This window comes from Salvelinus fontinalis, chromosome 40 (genome assembly GCF_029448725.1).
Source record: "Salvelinus fontinalis isolate EN_2023a chromosome 40, ASM2944872v1, whole genome shotgun sequence".
Taxonomy (NCBI): Eukaryota; Metazoa; Chordata; class Actinopteri; order Salmoniformes; family Salmonidae; genus Salvelinus; species Salvelinus fontinalis.
Genome location: NC_074704.1, coordinates 9,109,830 through 9,135,119, shown reverse-complemented (window position 1 = coordinate 9,135,119; position 25,290 = coordinate 9,109,830). Strand labels below are relative to the sequence as shown.

Sequence of the window (25,290 nt, the reverse complement as noted above, 5' to 3'; positions counted from 1 at the left end):
CTACCAGACACAGTTCTACCTGCACTATAGACCCCACCCATCACCTCTTCTACCAGACACATTTCTACCTGCACTATAGACACCACCCATCACCTCTTCTACCTGACACAGTTCTACCCATCATCTCTTCTACCTGACACAGTTCTACCTGCACTATAGACCCCACCCATCACCTCTTCTACCAGACACAGTTCTACCTGCACTATAGACACCACCCACCACCTCTTCTACCTGACACAGTTCTACCCATCACCTCTTCTACCTGACACAGTTCTACCTGCACTATAGACCCCACCCATCACCTCTTCTACCAGACACAGTTCTACCTGCACTATAGACCCCACCCATCACCTCTTCTACCAGACACAGTTCTACCCATCACCTCTTCTACTAGACACATTTCTACCTGCACTATAGACCCCACCCATCACCTCTTCTACCTGACACAGTTCTACCCATCACCTCTTCTACCAGACACAGTTCTACCTGCACTATAGACCCCACCCATCACCTCTACTACCTGACACAGTTCTACCTGCACTATAGACCCCACCCATCACCTCTTCTACCTGACACAGTTCTACCTGCACTATAGACCCCACCTACCACCTCTTCTACCAGACACAGTTCTACCTGCACTATAGACCCCACCCATCACCTCTTCTACCTGACACAGTTCTACCTGCACTATAGACCCCACCCACCACCTCTTCTACCTGACACAGTTCTACCTGCACTATAGACCCCACCCATCATCTCTTCTACCAGACACAGTTCTACCTGCACTATAGACCCCACCCACCACCTCTTCTACCTGTAACAGTTCTACCTGCACTATAGACCCCACCCATCACCTCTTCTAACTGACACAGTTCTACCTGCACTATAGACCCCACCCATCACCTCTACTACCAGACACAGTTCTACCTATCACCTCTTCTACCTGACACAGTTCTACCTGCACTATAGACCCCACCCATCACCTCTTCTACCAGACACAGTTCTACCTGCACTATATACCCCACCCATCACCTATTCTACCAGACACAGTTCTACCTGCACTATAGACCCCACCCATCACCTATTCTACCTGACACAGTTCTACCTGCACTATAGACCCCACCCATCACCTCTTCTACCTGACACAGTTCTACCTATCACCTCTTCTACCTGACACAGTTCTACCTGCACTATAGACCCCACCTACCACCTCTACTACCTGACACAGTTCTACCTGCACTATAGACCCCACCCATCACCTCTACTACCTGACACAGTTCTACCTGCACTATAGACCCCACCCATCACCTCTTCTACCTGACACAGTTCTACCTGCACTATAGACCCCACCTACCACCTCTACTACCTGACACAGTTCTACCTGCACTATAGACCCCACCTACCACCACTACTACCTGACACAGTTCTACCTGCACTATAGACCCCACCCATCACCTCTTCTACCAGACACAGTTCTACCTGCACTATAGACCCCACCCACCACCTCTTCTACCTGACACAGTTCTACCTGCACTATAGACCCCACCTATCACCTCTTCTACCAGACACAGTTCTACCTGCACTATAGACCCCACCTACCACCTCTTCTACCAGACACAGTTCTACCCATCACCTCTTCTACCAGACACAGTTCTACCTGCACTATAGACCCCACCCATCACCTCTTCTACCAGACACAGTTCTACCCATCACCTCTTCTACCAGACACAGTTCTACCTGCACTATAGACCCCACCCATCACCTCTTCTACCAGACACAGTTCTACCCATCACCTCTTCTACCAGACACAGTTCTACCTGCACTATAGACCCCACCCATCACCTCTTCTACCAGACACAGTTCTACCTATCACCTCTTCTACCAGACACAGTTCTACCTATCACCTCTTCTACCTGACACCGTTCTACCTGCATACCTCCCTATTCTTCTGCTCTGCCTCCTCCTACCTCCCTATTCTCCTGCTCTGCCTCCTCCTACCTACCTGTTCTCCTGCCCCTGCCTCCTCCTACCTCCCTATTCTCCTGCTCTGCCTCCTCCTACCTCCCGGTTCTCCAGCCCTGCCTCCTCCTACCTCCCGGTTCTCCAGCCCTGCCTCCTCCTACCTCCCGGTTCTCCAGCCCTGCCTCCTCCTACCTCCCTGTTCTCCAGCCCTGCCTCCTCCTACCTCCCTGTTCTCCAGCCCTGCCTCCTCCTACCTCCCGGTTCTCCAGCCCTGCCTCCTCCTACCTCCCTGTTCTCCAGCCCTGCCTCCTCCTACCTCCCTGTTCTCCAGCCCCTGCCTCCTCCTACCTCCCTGTTCTCCAGCCCCTGCCTCCTCCAATCAGATGGAGTGTTGAGTGTCTGTTTCTCCTCCCATAATGTGTTCTTTGTCTCAGGGAGACAGCCAGGAGTAGTTGAGAGCCACAGAGGAATGTGTTGTGCATCGTAGTAGATCTATCTCTAGTTGATGATTTCTGCTGCTATCAGGTGAGTCTGCGTTGTTGACGCCAGCTGTGTCAGAGGAGAGGAATTTATGTCTGGGGGTTTCAAGTTTAGTCAGTGGGTCTGGAAATGGTGTGTTATTATGAGAGGCGGTAGAACAGAACAGTAGAGAACAGTAGAACAGTAGAACAGTAGAACAGTAGAGAACAGAAGAGGACAGTAGGACAGTAGAGAACAGAAGAGGACAGTAGGACAGTAGAACAGTAGAGAACAGAAGAGGACAGTAGGACAGTAGATAGGGAATAGGGTGTCATGTAGTGAATTAGATAGGGAATAGGGTGTCATGTAGTGAATTAGATAGGGAATAGGGTGTCATGTAGTGCACTATATAGGGAATAGGGTGTCATGTAGTGCACTATATAGGGATTAGGGTGTCATGTAGTGTACTAGAAAGGGAATAGGGTGCCATTTGGGACAGAGCCCTGTGGTGGCCTGACTGTGGTGGCCTGACTGTGGTGGCCTGACTGGTGGCCTGACTGTGGTGGCCTGACTGTGGTGTGTCTGTCTGTCCGTCCATCCTTTTGTATCTTTCTGTCCGTCCATCCTTTTGTATCTTTCTGTCTGTCTGTCCTTATGTATCTTTCTGTCTGTCTCTGTCTGCCTGTGTCTGTCTCTGTCTGTCTGTCCTTATTTATCTGTCTGTCTGTCTGTCTGTCTGTCTGTCTGTCTGTCTGTCTGTCTGTCTGTCTGTCTGTCTGTCTGTCTGTCTGTCTGTCTGTCTGTGTTTGTCTCTGTCTGTCTGTCATTATGTATCTGTCTGTCTGTCTCTGTCTGTTTGTGTCTTTCTGTCCGTCCGTCCGTCTGTCCTTATGTATCTTTCTGTCTGTGTCTTCATGTCTATCTCTGTCTGTCCTTATGTATCTGTCTGTCTGTCTGTCTGTCCTTATGTATCTGTCTGTCTGTCTGTCTGTCTGTCTGTCTGTCTGTCTGTCTGTCTGTCTGTCTGTCTGTCTGTCTGTCTGTCTGTCTGTCTGTCCTTACGTATATGCCTGTCTGTCTGTCATTACGTATATGCCTGTCTGTCTGTCTGTCCGTCCGTCAGTGTCTTTCTTCCTGTCTGTCTGTCTGTCTGTCTGTCTGTCTGTCTGTCTGTCTGTCTGTCTGTCTGTCTGTCTGTCTGTCTGTCTGTCTGTCTGTCTGTCCTCCTGTCCTCCTGTCTGTCTGTCTGTCTGTCCTCCTGTCTGTCTGTCTGTCTGTCCTCCTGTCTGTCAGTCTATCATAGAGGATGTAACAGATCAGGCATTAACAGAACCAGGTCATATAGAGTTATAAACGAATGACAGTAGTTCAAAGTGTTCACTCTGTTTCACCCCAGTAGACATTAACCCTCGTAGCTGTCAGGCTGACCATCAGGAGACATTAACCCTCGTAGCTGTCAGGCTGACCATCAGGAGACATTAACCCTCGTAGCTGTCAGGCTGACCATCAGGAGACATTAACCCTCGTAGCTGTCAGGCTGACCATCAGGAGACATTAACCCTCGTAGCTGTCAGGCTGACCATCAGGAGACATTAACCCTCGTAGCTGTCAGGCTGACCATCAGGAGACATTAACCCTCGTAGCTGTCAGGCTGACCATCAGGAGACATTAACCCTCGTAGCTGTCAGGCTGACCATCAGGAGACATTAACCCTCGTAGCTGTCAGGCTGACCATCAGGAGACATTAACCCTCGTAGCTGTCAGGCTGACCATCAGGAGACATTAACCCTCGTAGCTGTCAGGCTGACCTTCAGGAGACATTAACCCTCGTAGCTGTCAGGCTGACCATCAGGAGACATTAACCCTCGTAGCTGTCAGGCTGACCATCAGGAGACATTAACCCTCGTAGCTGTCAGGCTGACCATCAGGAGACATTAACCCTCGTAGCTGTCAGGCTGACCATCAGGAGACATTAACCCTCGTAGCTGTCTGGCTGACCATCAGGAGACATTAACCCTCGTAGCTGTCAGGCTGGCCATCAGGAGACATTAACCCTCGTAGCTGTCAGGCTGACCATCAGGAGACATTAACCCTCGTAGCTGTCAGGCTGACCATCAGGAGACATTAACCCTCGTAGCTGTCAGGCTGACCATCAGGAGACATTAACCCTCGTAGCTGTCAGGCTGACCATCAGGAGACATTAACCCTCGTAGCTGTCAGGCTGACCATCAGGAGACATTAACCCTCGTAGCTGTCAGGCTGACCATCAGGAGACATTAACCCTCGTAGCTGTCAGGCTGACCATCAGGAGACATTAACCCTCGTAGCTGTCAGGCTGACCATCAGGAGACATTAACCCTCGTAGCTGTCAGGCTGACCATCAGGAGACATTAACCCTCGTAGCTGTCAGGCTGACCATCAGGAGACATTAACCCTCGTAGCTGTCAGGCTGACCATCAGGAGACATTAACCCTCGTAGCTGTCAGGCTGACCATCAGGAGACATTAACCCTCGTAGCTGTCAGGCTGACCATCAGGAGACATTAACCCTCGTAGCTGTCCGGCTGACCATCAGGAGACATTAACCCTCGTAGCTGTCAGGCTGACCATCAGGAGACATTAACCCTCGTAGCTGTCAGGCTGACCATCAGGAGACATTAACCCTCGTAGCTGTCAGGCTGACCATCAGGAGACATTAACCCTCGTAGCTGTCCGGCTGACCATCAGGAGACATTAACCCTCGTAGCTGTCAGGCTGACCATCAGGAGACATTAACCCTCGTAGCTGTCAGGCTGACCATCAGGAGACATTAACCCTCGTAGCTGTCAGGCTGACCATCAGGAGACATTAACCCTCGTAGCTGTCAGGCTGACCATCAGGAGACATTAACCCTCGTAGCTTTCAGGCTGACCATCAGGAGACATTAACCCTCGTAGCTGTCAGGCTGACCATCAGTAGACATTAACCCTCGTAGCTGTCAGGCTGACCATCAGGATACATTAACCCTCGTAGCTGTCAGGCTGACCATCAGGAGACATTAACCCTCGTAGCTGTCAGGCTGACCATCAGGAGACATTAACCCTCGTAGCTGTCAGGCTGACCATCAGGAGACATTAACCCTCGTAGCTGTCAGGCTGACCATCAGGAGACATTAACCCTCGTAGCTGTCAGGCTGACCATCAGGAGACATTAACCCTCGTAGCTGTCAGGCTGACCATCAGGAGACATTAACCCTCGTAGCTGTCAGGCTGACCATCAGGAGACATTAACCCTCGTAGCTGTCAGGCTGACCATCAGGAGACATTAACCCTCGTAGCTGTCAGGCTGACCATCAGTAGACATTAACCCTCGTAGCTGTCAGGCTGACCATCAGGAGACATTAACCCTCGTAGCTGTCAGGCTGACCATCAGGAGACATTAACCCTCGTAGCTGTCAGGCTGACCATCAGGAGAGTTGTTACAGTGTGTTGTGTGCGGTGTCGTCAAGCACTGACAGTGGCTTGCAAAAGTATTCACCCCCCTTGGAATTTTTCCTATTTTGTTGCCTTACAACCTGTAATTAAAATATATTTTTGGGGGGTTTGTATCATTTGATTTACACAACATGCCGACCACTTTGAAGATGCTAAATATTTTTTCTTGCGAAAAACAAACAAGAAATAAGACAAAAAAAACATGGAAAACTTGAGCATGCATAACCAAATCAAATCAAATCAAATCAAATCAAATTTTATTAGTCACATACACATGGTTAGCAGATGTTAATGCGAGTGTAGCGAAATGCTTGTGCTTCTAGTTCCGACAATGCAGTAATAACCAACAGTAATCTAACCTAACAATTCCACACTACTACCTTACACACACACACAAGTGTAAAGGGATAAAGAATATGTACATAAAGATATATGAATGAGTGGTGGTACAGAACGGCATGGCAGATGCAGTAGATGGTATAGAGTACGGTATATACATATGAGATGAGTACTGTAGGGTATGTAAACATAAGTGGCATAGTTTAAAGTGGCTAGTGGTACATGTATTGCATAAAGATGGCAAGATGCAGTAGATGATATAGAGTACAGTATATATACATATGAGATGGGTAATGTAGGGTATGTAAACATTGTATTAAGTGGCATTGCTTAAAGTGGCTAGTGGTACATTTTTACATAATTTCCATCAATTCCCATTTTTAAAGTGGCTGGAGTTGGGTCAGTATGTTGGCAGCGGCCGCTAAATGTTAGTGGTGGCTGTTTAACAGTCTGATGGCCTTGAGATAGAAGCTGTTTTTCAGTCTCTCGGTCCCTGCTTTGATGCACCTGTACTGACCTCGCCTTCTGGATGATAGCGGGGTGAACAGGCAGTGGCTTGGGTGGTTGTTGTCCTTGATGATCTTTATGGCCTTCCTGTGACATCGGGTGGTGTAGGTGTCCTGGAGGGCAGGTAGTTTGCCCCTGGTGATGCGTTCTGCAGACCTCACTACCCTCTGGAGAGCCTTACGGTTGTGGGCGGAGCAGTTGCCGTACCAGGCGGTGATACAGCCCGACAGGATGCTCTCGATTGTGCATCTGTAGAAGTTTGTGAGTGCTTTTGGTGACAAGCCGAATTTCTTCAGCCTCCTGAGGTTGAAGAGGCGCTGCTGCGCCTTCTTCACAACGCTGTCTGTGTGGGTGGACCAGTTCAGTTTGTCCGTGATGTGTACACCGAGGAACTTAAAACTTTCCACCTTCTCCACTACTGACCCGTCGATGTGGATAGGGGGGTGCTCCCTCTGCTGTTTCCTGAAGTCCACAATCATCTCCTTTGTTTTGTTGACGTTGAGTATGAGGTTATTTTCCTGACACCACACTCCGAGGGCCCTCACCTCCTCCCTGTAGGCCGTCTCGTCGTTGTTGGTGATCAAGCCTACCACTGTAGTGTCATCCGCAAACTTGATGATTGAGTTGGAGGCGTGCATGGCCACGCAGTCGTGGGTGAACAGGGAGTACAGGAGAGGGCTCAGAACGCACCCTTGTGGGGCCCCAGTGTTGAGGATCAGCGGGGTGGAGATGTTGTTACCTACCCTCACCACCTGGGGGCGGCCCGTCAGGAAGTCCAGGACCCAGTTGCACAGGGCGGGGTCGAGACCCAGGGTCTCGAGCTTGATGACGAGTTTGGAGGGTACTATGGTGTTAAATGCTGAGCTGTAATCGATGAACAGCATTCTCACATGGGTATTCCTCTTGTCCAGATGGGTTAGGGCAGTGTGCAGTGTGGTTGCGATTGCGTCGTCTGTGGACCTATTGGGTCGGTAAGCAAATTGGAGTGGGTCTAGGGTGTCCGGTAGGGTGGAGGTGATATGGTCCTTGACTAGTCTCTCAAAGCACTTCATGATGACGGAAGTGAGTGCTACGGGGCGGTAGTCGTTTAGCTCAGTTACCTTAGCTTTCTTGGGAACAGGAACAATGGTGGCCCTCTTGAAGCATGTGGGAACAGCAGACTGGGATAAGGATTGATTGAATATGTCCGTAAACACACCAGCCAGCTGGTCTGCGCATGCTCTGAGGACGCGGCTGGGAATGCCGTCTGGGCCTGCAGCCTTGCGAGGGTTAACACGTTTAAATGTTTTACTCACCTCGGCTGCAGTGAAGGAGAGCCCGCAGGTTTTGGTAGGGGGCCGTGTCAGTGGCACTGTATTGTCCTCAAAGCGGGCAAAAAAGTTGTTGAGCCTGTCTGGGAGCAAGACATCCTGGTCCTCGACGGGGCTGGTTTTCTTTTTGTAATCCGTGATTGACTGTAGACCCTGCCACATACCTCTTGTGTCTGAGCTGTTGAATTTCGACTCGATTTTGTCTCTGTACTGAGACTTAGCCTGTTTGATTGCCTTGCGGAGAGAATAGCTACACTGTTTGTATTCGGTCATGCTTCCGGTCACCTTGCCCTGGTTAAAAGCAGTGGTTCGCGCTTTCAGTTTCACGCGAATGCTGCCGTCAATCCACGGTTTCTGGTTTGGGAATGTTTTTATCGTTGCTGTGGGTACGACATCGTCAATGCACTTCCTAATGAACTCGCTCACCGAATCAGCATATTCGTCAATATTGTTGTTGGACGCGATGCGGAACATATTCCAATCCGCGTGATCGAAGCAGTCTTGAAGCGTGGATTCAGATTGGTCGGACCAGCGTTGAACAGACCTGAGCGCGGGAGCTTGTTGTTTGAGTTTTTGTTTGTAGGCTGGAATCAACAAAATGGAGTCGTGGTCAGCTTTTCCGAAAGGGGGGCGGGGGAGGGCCTTATAAGCGTCGCGGAAATTAGTATAACAATGGTCTAGTGTTTTTCCAGCCCTGGTAGCACAATCGATATGCTGATAGAATTTAGGGAGTTTTGTTTTTAGATTAGCCTTGTTAAAATCCCCAGCTACGATGAATGCAGCCTCAGGGTGTGTGGTTTCCAGTTTACAAAGAGTCAGATAAAGTTCGTTCAGGGCCATCGATGTGTCTGCTTGGGGGGGAATGTATACGGCTGTGATTATGATTGACGAGAATTCCCTTGGTAGATAATGCGGTCGACATTTGATTGTGAGGAGTTCTAGATCAGGTGAACAGAACGACTTGAGTTCTTGTGTGTTGTTATGATGATCACACCACTTCTCGTTAATCATAAGGCATACCCCCCCGCCCCTCTTCTTACCGGAAAGATGTTTGTTTCTGTCGGCGCGATGCATGAAGAAACCAGCTGGCTGCACCGACTCCGTTAGCGTCCCTTGAGTTAGCCATGTTTCCGTGAAGCAGAGCACGTTGCAATCCCTGATGTCTCTCTGGAATGCTACCCGTGCTCGGATTTCATCAACCTTATTGTCAAGAGACTGGACATTGGCGAGTAGTATGCTAGGGAGTGGAGCGCGATGTGCCCGTCTCCGAAGCCTGACCACGAGACCGCCACGTTTTCCCCTTTTTCGGCGTCGCACAGGGTCGCCGGCTGGGATCAGATCCATTGTATTGTGTGGAAGGCAAAACACTGGATCCGTTTCGGGAAAGTCATATTCCTGGTAGGAACGATGATGAGTTGACGTTAATCGTATGTTCAGTAGTTCCTCCCGACTGTATGTAATGAAACCTAAGATTACCCGGGGTACCGATGTAAGAAATAACACGTAAAAAAACAAAATACTGCATATTTTCCAAGGAACACGAAGCGAGGCAGCCATCTCTTTTCGGCGCCGGAAGTTGATAGGAAGTTGATAACTATTCACCCCCCAAGTCAGTACTTTGTAGAGCCACCTTTTGCTGCAATTACAGCTGCCAGTATCTTGGGGTATGTCTCTATAAGCTTGGCACATCTAGCCACTGGGATTTCTGCCCATTCTTCAAGACAAAACTGCTCCAGCTCCTTCAAGTTGGATGGGTTCCGCTGATGTACAGCAATTTTAAGTCAAACCACAGATTCTCAATTGGATTGAGGGAGGTGTTGGGTCTGCGCCAGACATAGCGTTTTCCTTGATGGCCAAAAAGCTACATTTTAGTCTCATCTGACCAGAGTACCTTCTTCCATATGTTTGGGGAGTCTCCCACATATCTTTTGGCGAACACCAAACGTGTTTTCTAATTTTTGTCTTTAAGCAATGGCTTTTTTCTGGCCACTCTTCCGTAAAGCCAGGTCTGTGCCCAAACAGTTCGAGCTTCTACTTTAAAAAAAATCCACCTTCCCAGAAATAAGTCTCTCACTGTTAACATTTGTTATAGGCCCCCTTTGCCCCCAGCTGTGCCCTGGACACCATATGTGGATTAATTGCCCCCCATTTATCTTCAGAGTTTGTACTGTTAGGTGACCTAAACTGGGATATGCTTAACACCCCAGCTGTCCTACAATCTAAGCTAGATGCCCTCAATTGGGCGTGAGTTGGGGTGGGCATTCTATGTTATGTGTTTCTATGTTGGGTTAAATGTGTTGCCTGATATGGTTCTCAATTAGAGGAAGGTGTTTGACGTTTCCTCTGATTGAGAACCATATTAAGGTAGGCTGTTCTCACCGTTTGTTTGTGGGTGATTGTTCCTGTGTCTGTGTCTACCACACGGGACTGTTTCGTTTGTTCGTTCGTTTGGGTAGTCTGTTCCTGTTTCATGCGTTCTTCGTTTTTATGTAAGTTCTTATGTTCAGGTCAGTCTACGTCGTTTGTTATTTTGTAATCAATTCAAGTGTTCTTCGTGTTTCGTCTTTATTTAAATAAATCAGTATGTCATCATACAACGCTGCGTTTTGGTCCGACCCTTACTCCTTTTCCTCATCCGAGGAGGAGGAATATGACGAACGTTACAGCGAGCAATCGACCTGGCCCAGGTATCCTGGAAGGATATTGACCTCATTCTATCAGCTGATGTTCTGAAAGAGCTGCAAAATCTGGACCCCTACAAATCAGCCGAGCTAGACAATCTGGACCCTCTCTTTCTAAAATTATACGCTGCAATTGTTGCAGCACCTGTTACTAGCCTGTTCAACCTCTCTTTCGTATCATCTAAAATCCCTAAAGATTGGAATGCTGCCGCGGTCATCCCCCTCTTCAAAGGGGGAGACACTCTAGACCCAAGCTGTTACAGACCTATATCTATCCTACCCTGCCTTTCTAAAGTCTTCGAAAGCCTAGTTAACAAACAGATCACCGACCATTTCGAATCCCACCGTACCTTCTCCGCTATGCAATCTGGTTTCCGAGCTGGTCATGGGTGCACCTCAGCCACGCTCAAGGTCCTAAACGATATCATAACCGCTATCAATAAAAGACAGTACTGTGCAGCCGTCTTCATCAACCAAGGCATTCGACGTTGTCAATCACTACATTCTTATCGGCAGAGTCAACAGCATCGGTTTCTCAAATGACTGCCTCGCCTGGTTCACCAACTGCTTCTCAGATAGAGTTCAGTGTGTCAAATAGGATGGCCTGTTGTCTGGACCTCTGGCAGTTTCTGTGGGGGTGCCACAGGGTTCAATTCTCAGGCCGACTCTTTTCTCTGTATATATCAATGATGTCGCTCTTGCTGCTGGTGATTCTTTGATCCACCTCTATGCAGATGACACCATTCTGTATACCTCTGGCCCTTCTTTGGACACTGTGTTAATAAACCTCCAGACGAGCTTCAATGCCATACAACTCTCCTTCCGTGGCCTCCAACTGCTCTTAAATGCATGTAAAACTAAATGCATGCTCTTCAACCGATCGCCGCCCGCACCCGCCCGTCCAGCATCACTACTCTGGACGGTTCTGACTTAGAATGTGTGGACAACTACAAATACCTAGCTGTCTGGTTAGACTGTAAACTCTCCTTCCAGACTCACATTAAGCATCTCCAATCCAAAATGAATTATAGAATCGGCTTCCTATTTTGCAAAAAAACTCTCCTTCACTCATGCTGCCAAACATACCCTCTTAAAACTGACCATCCTACTGATCCTCGACTTCGGCGATGCCATTTACAAAATAGCCTCCAATCCAAATTGGATGTAGTCTATCACAGTGCCATCTGTTTTGTCACTAAAGCCCCATATACTACCCACCACTGCGACCTGTATGCTCTCATTGGCTGGTCCTCACTTCATATTCGTCGCCAAACCCACTGGCTCCAGGTCATCTACAGTCGTGGCCAAAAGTTTTGAGAATGACACAAATATTAATTTTCACAAAGTCTGCTGCCTCAGTTTGTATGATGGCAATTTGCATATGCTCCAGAAGGTTATGAACAGTGATCAGATGAATTGCAATAAATTGCAAAGTCCCTCTTTGCCATGCAAATGAACTGAATCCCCACAACAACCAAAAAATTCCACTGCATTTCAGCCCTGCCACAAAAGGACCAGCTGACATCATGTCAGTGATTCTCTCATTAACACAGGTGTGAGTGTTGACGAGGACAAGGCTGGAGATCACTCTGTCGTGCTGATTGAGTTCGAATAACAGACTGGAAGCTTCAAAAGGAGAGTGGCGCTTGGAATCATTGCTCTTCCTCTGTCAACCATGGTTACCTGCAAGGAAACATGTGCCATCATCATTGCATTGCACAAATAGGGCTTCACAGGCAAGGATATTGTTGCCAGTAAGATTGCACCTAAATCAACCATTTATCAGATCATCAAGAACTTCAAGGAGAGCGGCTCAATTGTTGTGAAGAAGGCTTCAGGGCGCCCAAGAAAGTCCAGCAAGCGCCAGGACCGTCTCCTAAATTTGATTTAGCTGTGGGATCGGGGCACCACCAGTACAGAGCTTGCTCAGGAATGGCAGCAGGCAGGTGTGAGTGCATCTGCACGCACAGTGAGGCGAAGACTTTTGGAGAATGGCCTGGTGTCAAGAAGGGCAGCAAAGAAGCCACTTCTCTCCAGGAAAAACATCAGGGACAGACTGATATTCTGCAAAAGGTACAGGGATTGGACTGCTGGGGACTGGGGTAAAGTCATTTTCTCTGATGAATCCCCTCTCCGATTGTTTGGGGCATCCGGAAAAAAGCTTGTCCGGAGAAGACAAGGTGAGCGCTACCATCAGTCCTGTGTCATGCCAACAGTAAAGCATCCCGAGACAATTCATGTGTGGGGTTGCTTCTCAGCCAAGGGAGTGGGCTCACTCACAATTTTGCCTAAGAACACAGCCATGAATAAAGAATGGTACTAACACATCCTCCGAGAGCAACTTCTCCCAACCAGCCAGGAACAGTTTGATGACAATGCCTTTTCCAGAATGATGGAGCACCTTGCCATAAGGCAAAAGTGATAACTAAGTGGCTCGGGGAACAAAACATCGATATTTTGGGTCCATGGCCAGGAAACTCCTCAGACCTTAATCCCATTGAGAACTTGGGGTCAATCCTCAAGAGGCGGGTGGACAAACAAAACCCCACAATTTCTGACAAACTCCAAGCATTGATTATGCAAGAATGGGCTGCCATCAGTCAGGATGGGGCTCAGAAGTTAATTGACAGCATGCCAGGGCGGATTGCAGAGTTCTTGAAAAAGAAGGGTCAACACTGCAAATTTTGACTCTGCATCAACTTAATGTAATTGTCAATTGTAATTGTAATTGACACTTACGAAATGCTTGTATTTATACTTCAGTAATCCATAGTAACATCTGACAAAAATATCTAAAGACACTGAAGCAGCAAACTTTGTCGAAATTAATATTTGTGTCATTCTCAAAAAGTTTTCCACAACTGTATAAATCTTTGTTTGGTAAATCCCCGTCTTATCTCAGCTCACTGGTCACGATAGCAGCACCCACCCGTAGCACGCGCCCCAGCAGGTAAATTTCACTGCTCATCCCCAAAGCCAACTCCTCCTTTGGCCGCCTTTCCTTCCAGTTCTCTGCTGCCAATGACTGGAACAAATTACAAAAATCACTGAAACTCGAGTCGTATATCTCCCTCACTAACTTTATGCATCAGCTGTCAGAGCAGCTTACCAATCATTGCACCTGTACACAGCCCATCTGTAAACAGCCCACCCAACTACCTCATCCCCATATTGTTATTTATTTTTGTTCCTTTGCACACCAGTACCTCTACTTGCACATTCATCTTCTGCACATCAATCAATCCAGTGTTTAATTGCTATATTGTAATTATTTCGCCACTATGGCCTATTTATTGCCTTACCTCCCTAATCTTACTACATGTGCACACTGTACATAGATTTTTCTATTGTGTTATTGACTGTACGTTTGTTTATTCCATGTGTAACTCTGTGTTGTTGTTTGTGTCGCACTGCTTTGCTTTATCTTGGCCAGGTCCCAGTTATAAATGAGAACTTGTTCTCAGCTGGCCTACCTGGTTAAATAAAGGTGAAATTAAAAATTAAAAAGCCCAGCTCTGTGGAGTGTACGTCTTAAAGTGATCCTATGGACAGATACTCCAATCTCCGCTGTGGAGCTTTGCAGCTCCTTCAGGGTTATCTTTGGTCTCTTTGTTGCCTCTCTGATTAATGCCCTCCTTGCCTGGTGAGGTTTGGTGGGCGGCCCTCTCTTGGCAGGTTTGTTGTGGTGCCATATTCTTTCCATTTTATAATAATGATTTAATGGTGCTCTGTGGGATGTTCAAAGTTTATGATATGTTTTTATAACCCAACCCTGATCTGTACTTCTCCACAACTTTGTCCCTGACCTGTTGGGAGAGCTCCTTGGACTTCATGGTGCCGCTTGCTTGGTGGTGCCGCTTGCATAGTGGTGTTGCAGACTCTGGGGCCTTTCAGAACAGGTGTATATATACTGAGATCATGTGACACTTATATAATGTCCACCTGTGTGCAATCTAACCAATTATGTGACTTGTGAAGGTAATTGGTTGCACCAGATCTTATTTAGGGGCTTCATAACAAAGGGGGTGAATACATATGTACGCATCACTTTTCCATGAAAATTTCTTTTATTTTCTGTATTCTTTTATTTTTTTATTTTTTTGAAACAAGTAATTTTTTTCCATTTAATTTCACCAATTTCGACTATTTTGTGTTTGTCCATTACATGAAATCCAAATAAAACGAAATGTAAATTACAGGTTGTCATGCAAATAAATAGGAAACACGCCAAGAGGGATGAATACTTTTGCAAGGCAATGCAAGTAAAAATACTTGAAAGTACGACTTAAGTCGATTTGTTGGGTATCTGTACTTTACTATTTAGATTTTTGACAACTTTTACTCTACTTAACTATTTTTATTTTAGAATATTTTTAATTTTACTTCACTACATTCCTAAAGAAAATTATGTACTTTTTACTACATACATTTTCCCTGACCCAAAAGTAGTCGTTATGTTTTGAATGTACAGTTTAGCAGGACACACGTGTGTGTGTGTGTGTGTGTGTGTGTGTGTGTGTGTGTGTGTGTGTGTGTGTGTGTGTGTGTGTGTGTGTGTGTGTGTGTGTGTGTGTGTGTGTGTGTGTGTGTGTGTGTGTGTGTGTGTGTGTGTGTGTGTGTGTGTGTTTGCGTGTGTCTGTGTGTGTTTGCGTGTGTCTGTGTGTGTGTGTCTGTGTCTGTGTGTGTGTGTGTAACCATTTCCAATGTGTGCATCTTTGTTTCATCTTCCAGAGAGTTATCTGAAGACATTCCTGGGTTCCTGCATCAAACACAACTACAAACATTTCTACACAGGAGGTGGGAATCATTTCTATACAGGAGGTGGGTATCATTCTTACACAGGAGGTGGGTATCATCTCAACACAGGAGGTGGGTATCATTTCTACACAGGAGGTGGGTATCATTTCTACACAGGAGGTGGGTATCATTTCTACACAGGAGGTGGGAATCATTTCTACACAGGAGGTGGGTATCATTACTACACAGGAGGTGGGTATATGAGCTATTTTAGCTGGTATATGGGAGGCACTCCCGGGGAATCTTAGACATCGCCCGAGAAACCTGGGAGCACCAATCCACCTCTTATACAACCGTTATACAGCACATCACGGCAATGCAAGACATGATAGCCACAGTGACGCCCATCGTCAGTGAGCACATGAGGCAAGCACAAGAGCACCACCGGCACACTTATAACCAGCAGGCTACCCTGAGGGAATTTCAACCGGGAGATAAGCTGTTAGTACTGGTCCCCACGGTAGAGTGTAAACTACTAGCCACATGGAAAGGACCGTGTGAAGTGCTGGAGAAAATATAAGAATAGAAGTTAATTATCGGATCCGACAGCCAGGTCGTCGGCCCCCGGAACACATCTATCACATTAACCAGTTAAAAGCATGGCGAGAGAGAGAAACACATTGTCACGTACCCCGTACCCACTCAGGAGGCAGCCGACGTGCATGTTTCACCTACTCTGTCCCCAGAACAGGAAGTAAAGACCCTGGTTCATAAAAACAATGATGTGTTTCCAGGGATACCAGGCCCGAACTGAGGTTACGGCTCATGATATTGTTTCCCTACCAGGGAGAAAATTAAGCATGAGGCCGTATCGGGTACCCGAGGCTCGACGAGCCGCGATTAGAGCAGAGAAAAATGCTGACAGATGGAGTGGTTGAAGAGTCACGTAGGGAATGGTAGTGATGGTCTCCAAGCCTGATGGGTCTTGGCGATTTTGAAAGGATTTTCAGAAGGTAAATTAAATCTCCAAGTGTGATGCCTACCCCATGCCCCGAGTAGATGAACTGCTGGAGAAAACTGGTAACGCTCGGTACATTACGACCCTGGACCAGGCCAAAGTGTGATGCCTACCCCATGCCCCGAGTAGATGAACTGCTGGAGAAAACTGGTAACGCTAGGTACATTACGACCCTGGACCAGGCCAAAGTGTGATGCCTACCCCATGCCCCGAGTAGATGAACTGCTGGAGAAAACTGGTAACGCTCGGTACATTACGACCCTGGACCAGGCCAAAGTGTGATGCCTACCCCATGCCCCGAGTAGATGAACTGCTGGAGAAAACTGGTAACGCTCGGTACATTACGACCCTGGACCAGGCCAAAGTGTGATGCCTACCCCATGCCCCGTGTAGATGAACTGCTGGAGAAAACTGGTAACGCTCGGTACATTACGACCCTGGACCAGGCCAAAGTGTGATGCCTACCCCATGCCCCGAGTAGATGAACTGCTGGAGAAAACTGGTAACGCTCGGTACATTACGACCCTGGACCAGGCCAAAGTGTGATGCCTACCCCATGCCCCGAGTAGATGAACTGCTGGAGAAAACTGGTAACGCTCGGTACATTACGACCCTGGACCAGGCCAAAGTGTGATGCCTACCCCATGCCCCGAGTAGATGAACTGCTGGAGAAAACTGGTAACGCTCGGTACATTACGACCCTGGACCAGGCCAAAGTGTGATGCCTACCCCATGCCCCGAGTAGATGAACTGCTGGAGAAAACTGGTAACGCTCGATACATTACGACCCTGGACCAGGCCAAAGTGTGATGCCTACCCCATGCCCCGTGTAGATGAACTGCTGGAGAAAACTGGTAACGCTCGATACATTACGACCCTGGACCAGGCCAAAGTGTGATGCCTACCCCATGCCCCGAGTAGATGAACTGCTGGAGAAAACTGGTAATGCTCGGTACATTACGACCCTGGACCAGGCCAAAGTGTGATGCCTACCCCATGCCCCGAGTAGATGAACTGCTGGAGAAAACTGGTAACGCTCGGTACATTACGACCCTGGACCAGGCCAAAGTGTGATGCCTACCCCATGCCCCGAGTAGATGAACTGCTGGAGAAAACTGGTAACGCTCGGTACATTACGACCCTGGACCAGGCCAAAGGTTACTGGCAAATTCCTTTGACCCCCCAGAGCCAAAGAAAAGACAGCCTTTGCAACCCCTGACGGTTTGTTTCAGTACACCGTCATGCCATTCGGCTTACGCAGGGACCCACCTTTCAACGGCTCATGGACCAAGTCCTAAAACCGCACCGAGTTTACGCTGTAGCCTATTCTGATGACGTGGGAATCTACAGCCCAGATTGGGAATCTCACTTACCCCAGATACAGGCAGCGCTAGACGCCCTTAGAAAGGCAGAGCTCACGGCGAACCCTGCCAAGTGTTACGTGGGGTTAGAGGAAACCGAGTATCTGGGATACACCGTGGGAAGAGAGTTAATCAAATCCCAACGTAAGAAGGTGGAGGCAATTAGAGGATGGCCGAAACCAGTAAATAAGAAGCAGGTTTGAGCCTTCCTAGGGCTGACCGGTTACTACCGGAAGTCCATCCCAAATTATGCCACAGTGGCCGCCCCCACTCACCGACATGACTAGAGCCAGAGGGCCAAACATGGTCAAATGGGATGAAAGGGACACCAAAGCATTTATAACGTTACAGGAGGCTCTCTGCTGTAATCCAGTGCTGGTGATACCAGACTTTGAGAGAGAGAGAGTTGTTCAGACGGATGCCTCAGAGGTCGGCTTGACCGTGGCAGCTCTAGCAGTTGACCGTGGCAGCTCTAGCAGTTGACCGTGGCAGCTCTAGCAGTTGACCGTGGCAGCTCTAGCAGTTGACCGTGGCAGCTCTAGCAGTTGACCGTGGCAGCTCTAGCAGTTGACCGGGGCAGCTCTAGCAGTTGACCGGGGCAGCTCTAGCAGTTGACCGGGGGCAGCTCTAGCAGTTGACCGGGGCACCTCTAGCAGTTGACCGGGGGCAGCTCTAGCAGTTGACCGGGGGCAGCTCTAGCAGTTGACCGGGGGCAGCTCTAACTGTTGACCGGGGCAGCTTTAGCAGTTGACCGGGGCAGCTCTAGCAGTTGACCGGGGGCAGCTCTAGCAGTTGACCGGGGCAGCTCTAGCAGTTGACCGGGGGCAGCTCTAGCAGTTGACCGGGGCAGCTCTAGCAGTTGACCGGGGGCAGCTCTAACAGTTGACCGGGGCAGCTCTAACAGTTGACCGGGGCAGCTCAAGCGGTTGACCATGGCAGCTCTAGCAGTTGACCATGGCAGCTCTAGCAGTTGACCATGGCAGCTCTAGCAGTTGACCGGGGCAGCTCTAGCATGGCAGAAATTTGACAAACTGACTTGTTGTAACGGTGGCTCCTGTGACGGTGCCACATTGAAAGTCACTGAGCTTTTCAGTTCTGGCCATTCTACTACCAATGTTGGTCTATAGAGATTGTACGACTGTGCTCGATTTTATACACCTGTCAGGAACAGGTGTGGCTGAAAAAGCTGAATACACTCATTTGAAGGGGTGTCCACATACTTGTAGCCATAGTGTATCATGAAGAAAAGCTACATAGGGAATAGGGTGCCATTAGGCTACTGAAGGACAGGTCACACCAGTCACAACAGATAACAGGTACATAACAGTTTGATAGACTACTGAAATACAGGTCACATAACAGGTACATAACAGTTTGATAGACTACTGAAGGACAGGTCACATCAGTCACAACAGATAACAGGTACATAACAGTTTGATAGACTACTGAAATACAGGTCACATAACAGGTACATAACAGTTTGATAGACTACTGAAGGACAGGCCACATCAGTCACAACAGATAACAGGTACATAACAGTTTGATAGACTACTGAAGGACAGGTCACATAACTGGTACATACCAGTTTGATAGACTACTGAAGGACAGGTCACATCAGTCACAACAGATAACAGGTACATAACAGTTTGATAGACTACTGAAGGACAGGTCACATCAGTCACAACAGATAACAGGTACATAACAGTTTGATAGACTACTGAAGGACAGGTCACGTCCGTTCAGTCACAACAGATAACAGGTATTTTAGGAATAAAACCAAACGAGTCAAAGGGATTTTGTAACGTTGGAATCGTTTTTTTCTGAACGATGCTTCATTTGGATCAGTTTGGACTCCCGCTGACAGATGCACTGGTATCTGAAACATGTGATCCAGGAACGACCTTTATCTGTAAATCTTTACATCCCTCAGTCTTTATCTGTAAATCTTTACATCCCTAATCTGCTGAGAGACAGACGAGAGGACGAGAGGACGAGAGGACGAGAGGACGAGAGGACGAGAGGACGAGAGGACGAGAGGACGAGTGACTCATTGACGCCAACTCAGTACTGTGTTTACTGTGGCAAGAGTCATGAATAGCACCCTATTCCCTACGTAGTTCACTACTGTTGACCCTGGTTCCATAGGGACCTGGTCAAAAGTAGTGCAGTGTGTAGTGAATAGGGTTCCATTTAGTACGCAGCCTGTGTTTACTGCCCCTGGCGCCAGCCCGTCTGTTGCTAACGCACAGCCACATAATCAATATACTAAAACACTGAAACAGGATGACTCCGTGTGTACCAACACTGTTCAGACTCACTATCACTGTCACACGGCTTCCTATTCTATATATAGTTCACTACTTTAGACCAGGGCCTATAGGGAATAGGGTGTCTGTTAGGATACAGACCCTCAGTCTTTAGACCAGGGCTTATAGGGAATAGGGTGTCTGTTAGGATACAGACCCTCAGTCTTTAGACCAGGGCCTATAGGGAATAGGGTGTCTGTTAGGATACAGACCCTCAGTCTTTAGACCAGGGCCCATAGGGAATAGGGTCTGTTAGGATACAGACCCTCAGTCTTTAGACCAGGGCCCATGGGGAATAGGGTGTCTGTTAGGATACAGACCCTCAGTCTTTAGACCAGGGCCTATAGGGAATAGGGTGTCTGTTAGGATACAGACCCTCAGTCTTTAGACCAGGGCCTATAGGGAATAGGGTGTCTGTTAGGATATAGACCCTCAGTCTTTAGACCAGGGCCTATAGGGAATAGGGTGTCTGTTAGGATACAGACCCTCAGTCTTTAGACCAGGGCCTATAGGGAATAGGGTGTCTGTTAGGATACAGACCCTCAGTCTTTAGACCAGGGCCCATAGGGAATAGGGTGTCTGTTAGGATACAGACCCTCAGTCTTTAGACCAGGGCCTATAGGGAATAGGGTGTATGTTAGGATACAGACCCTCAGTCTTTAGACCAGGGCCTATAGGGAATAGGGTGTCTGTTAGGATACAGACCCTCAGTCTTTAGACCAGGGCCTATAGGGAATAGGGTGTCTGTTAGGATACAGACCCTCAGTCTTTAGACCAGGGCCTATAGGGAATGGGGTGTCTGTTTAGGATACAGACCCTCAGTCTTTAGACCAGGGCCCATAGGGAATAGGGTGTCTGTTAGGATACAGACCCTCAGTCTTTAGACCAGGGCCTATAGGGAATAGGGTGTATGTTAGGATACAGACCCTCAGTCTTTAGACCAGGGCCTATAGGGAATAGGGTGTCTGTTAGGATACAGACCCTCAGTCTTTAGACCAGGGCCTATAGGGAATAGGGTGTCTGTTAGGATACAGACACTCCGTCTTTAGACCAGGGCCTATAGGGAATAGGGTGTCTGTTAGGATACAGACCCTCAGTCTTTAGACCAGGGCCTATAGGGAATAGGGTGTCTGTTAGGATACAGACCCTCAGTCTTTAGACCAGGGCCTATAGGGAATAGGGTGTCTGTTAGGATACAGACCCTCAGTTGTGGCTACAGTTACCAGGACAGATAGTAGGGTGACATCCTGATCCTCTCAACCAGCTTCATGAGGTAGTCACCTGGAATCCATTTCATTTAACAGGTGTGCCTTGTTAAAATGTTAATTTGTGTAATTTCTTTCCTTCTTAATGCGTTTGAGCCAATCAGTTGTGTTGTGACAGTGTAGGGGTGGTATACAGAAGTTAGAAACCAAGACCAATTCCATATTATGTCAAGAACAGCTCAAATAAGCAAAGAGAAAAGACAGTTCATCATTACTTGAAGACATGAAGGTCCGTCAATACGGAACATTTCAAGAACTTTGAAAGTTTCTTCAAGTGCAGTCGCAAAACCCATCAAGCACTATGATGAAACTGTCTCTCATGAGGACCACCACAGGAAAGGAAGACCCAGAGTTACCTCTGCTGCAGAGGATAAGTTCATTAGAGTTACCAGCACCACAGATTGCAGCCCAAATAAATGCTACAGAGTTCAAGTAACAGACACATCTCAACATCAACTGTTCAGAGGAGACTGTGTGAATCAGGACTTCATGGTTGAATTGCTGCAAAGAAACCACTACTAAAGGACACCTATAGGAAGAAGAGACTTGCTTGGGCCAAGAAACCCAAGCAATGGACATTAGACCAGTGGAAATCTGTCCTTTGGTCTGATGAGTCCAAATGTGAGATTTTTGTTCCCACCGCCGTGTCTTTGTGAGACGCAGAGTAGGTGAACGGATGATCTCCGCATGTGTGGTTCCCACCGTGGAGGAGGAGGTGTGATGGTGTGGGGGTGCTTTTCTGGTGACACTGTCAGTGATTTATTTAGAATTCAAGGCACACTTAACCAGCATGGTTACCACAGCATTCTGCAGCGATACGCCATCTCATCTGGTTTGCGCTTAGTGGTGTTTTTCAACAGGACAATGACCCAACACACCTCCAGGCTGTGTAAGGGCTATTTGACCAAGAAGAAAAGTGATGGAGTGCTGCATCAGATGACCTGGCCTCCACAATCACCCGACCTCAAACCAATTGAGATGTTTTGGGATGAGTTGAACCATAGAGTGAAGGAAAAGCAGCTAACAAGTGCTCAGCATATGTGGGAACTCCTTCAAGACTGTTGGAAAAGCATTCCAGGTGAAGCTGGTTGAGAGAATGCCAAGAGTGTGCAAAGGGTGGCTACCTTGAAGAATCTCAAACATAAAATGTACTTTGACTTGTTTAACACTTATTTGGTTACTACATGATTCCATACGTGTTATTTCATAGTTTTGGTGTCTTCACTATTATTCTACATTGTAGAAAATAGTAAAAATTAAAACCCTTGAATGAGTTGGTGTGTCCAAACTTTTGACTGGTACTGTACATCAGACTACATAAAGAGAGACCTAAGACAGCAACACAGCATGGTAGCGACACATGAAAACACAGCATGGTAGCAACACAACATGACAACAACACAACATGGTAGCAGCACAAAACAGGGTACAAACATTGGGCACAGACAACAACACAAAGGGCAAGAAGGTAGAGACAACAATACATCACGCAAAGCAGCCACAACTGTCAGTAAGAGTGTCCAAGATTGAGTCTTTTGAATGAAGATGAGTTGATGAGAACTGAGTCTGTCCTCTTTACATTGTCCTCTTACGTGTGTGTGTGTGTGTGTGTGTGTGTGTGTGTGTGTGTGTGTGTGTGTGTGTGTGTGTGTGTGTGTGTGTGTGTGTGTGTGTGTGTGTGTGTGTGTGTGTGTGTGTGTGTGTGTGTGTGTGTGTGTGTGTGTGTGTGTGTGTGTGTGTGTGTGTGTGAGCAGGGTGACATGGACGAGGGCAGTGTGAGGAAGAGGAAGGACATGTTTAATGGAGGCCCCGACCCAACCTCCAATATGTCTGCCTCCCACTCCAAGCCTGCTGAGGAGGACGTGAAGGCTACCGTGCTACAGAAGGATGTGAGTAATGTAGAGGACAGTATGTGTGTAATGCCGGACAAAAGTCCACTTTAAAACTGTCTACCTCAGCAGGAGCAAAAACATACGTTACTAAAAAGTTCTCATAATAACTTTAGTGGTTGAAAAAGTTCCAAATTGTCATACGAAGTAAAGATACCTTCATAGAAAATGACTCAAGTAAAAGTCACCCAGTAAAATACTACTTGAATAAAAGTCTAAAAGTATTTACTTCTAAATATACTTAAGTATCAAAAGTAAATGTAATTGCTAAAATATACTTAAGGATCAAAAAGGTCAAACTATAAATAATTTCAAATTCCTTATAAACCGTATTTTATATATTAAACTTATACAAAACAGATTGCATCATTTAAAATTTCATTTTTCTTTATACGGATAGCCAGGGGCACACGCCAACACTCAGACATTATTCACAAACTAAATATTTGTGTTTAGTGAGTCGGCCAGATCAGAGGCAGTAGAGATGACCAGGGATGTTCTCTGTTTAGTGAGTCTCCAGATCAGAGGCAGTAGAGATGACCAGGGATGTTCTCTGTTTAGTGAGTCCTCCAGATCAGAGGCAGTAGGGAGGACCAGGGATGTTCTCTGTTTAGTGAGTCCTCCAGATCAGAGGCAGTAGGGATGACCAGGGATGTTCTCTGTTTAGTGAGTCTCCAGATCAGAGGCAGTAGAGATGACCAGGGATGTTCTCTGTTTAGTGAGTCCTCCAGATCAGAGGCAGTAGGGATGACCAGGGATGTTCTCTGTTTAGTAAGTCCTCCAGATAAGAGGCAGTAGGGATGACCAGGGATGTTCTCTGTTTAGTGAGTCCTCCAGATCAGAGGCAGTAGGGATGACCAGGGATGTTCTCTGTTTAGTGAGTCCTCCAGATCAGAGGCAGTAGGGATGACCAGGGATGTTCTCTGTTTAGTGAGTCCTCCAGATCAGAGGTAGTAGGGATGACCAGGGATGTTCTCTGTTTAGTGAGTCGGCCAGATCAGAGGCAGTAGGGATGACCAGGGATGTTCTCTGTTTAGTGAGTCCTCCAGATCAGAGGCAGTAGGGATGACCAGGGATGTTCTCTGTTTAGTGAGTCTCCAGATCAGAGGCAGTAGAGATGACCAGGGATGTTCTCTGTTTAGTGAGTCCTCCAGATCAGAGGCAGTAGGGATGACCAGGGATGTTCTCTGTTTAGTGAGTCCTCCAGATCAGAGGCAGTAGGGATGACCAGGGATGTTCTCTGTTTAGTGAGTCCTCCAGATCAGAGGCAGTAGGGATGACCAGGGATGTTCTCTGTTTAGTGAGTCGGCCAGATCAGAGGCAGTAGGGATGACCAGGGATGTTCTCTGTTTAGTGAGTCCTCCAGATCAGAGGCAGTAGGGATGACCAGGGATGTTCTCTGTTTTGTGAGTCGGCCAGATCAGAGGCAGTAGGGATGACCAGGGATGTTCTCTGTTTAGTGAGTCCTCCAGATCAGAGGCAGTAGGGATGACCAGGGATGTTCTCTGTTTAGAGAGTCCTCCAGATCAGAGGCAGTAGGGATGACCAGGGATGTTCTGTGTTTAGTGAGTCCTCCAGATCAGAGGCAGTAGGGATGACCAGGGATGTTCTCTGTTTAGTGAGTCCTCCAGATCAGAGGCAGTAGGGATGACCAGGGATGTTCTCTGTTTAGTGAGTCGGCCAGATCAGAGGCAGTAGGGATGACCAGGGATGTTCTCTGTTTAGTGAGTCTTCCAGATCAGAGGCAGTAGGGATGACCAGGGATGTTCTCTGTTTAGTGAGTCGGCCAGATCAGAGGCAGTAGGGATGACCAGGGATGTTCTCTGTTTAGTGAGTCCTCCAGATCAGAGGCAGTAGGGATGACCAGGGATGTTCTCTGTTTAGTGAGTCCTCCAGATCAGAGGCAGTAGGGATGACCAGGGATGTTCTCTGTTTAGTGAGTCCTCCAGATCAGAGGCAGTAGGGATGACCAGGGATGTTCTCT

At 47.7% G+C, this 25,290-nt stretch overlaps 1 protein-coding gene across 1 annotated transcript in view; it reads left to right on the top strand.

Moving 5' to 3' along the window:
* The first annotated feature begins 2,429 nt into the window (after positions 1 to 2,429).
* The window catches only part of LOC129839162 (b(0,+)-type amino acid transporter 1-like), a 350,362-nt gene continuing 327,501 nt past the window's right edge, over positions 2,430 to 25,290 (top strand). The window contains exons 1-4 of the mRNA XM_055906452.1: positions 2,430 to 2,487; positions 15,462 to 15,527; positions 15,672 to 15,695; positions 23,172 to 23,306. Of these exons, the coding sequence (XP_055762427.1) occupies positions 23,178 to 23,306 (129 nt within the window). The 5' untranslated portion in view covers positions 2,430 to 2,487; positions 15,462 to 15,527; positions 15,672 to 15,695; positions 23,172 to 23,177. The remainder of the gene's footprint in view (positions 2,488 to 15,461; positions 15,528 to 15,671; positions 15,696 to 23,171; positions 23,307 to 25,290) is intronic.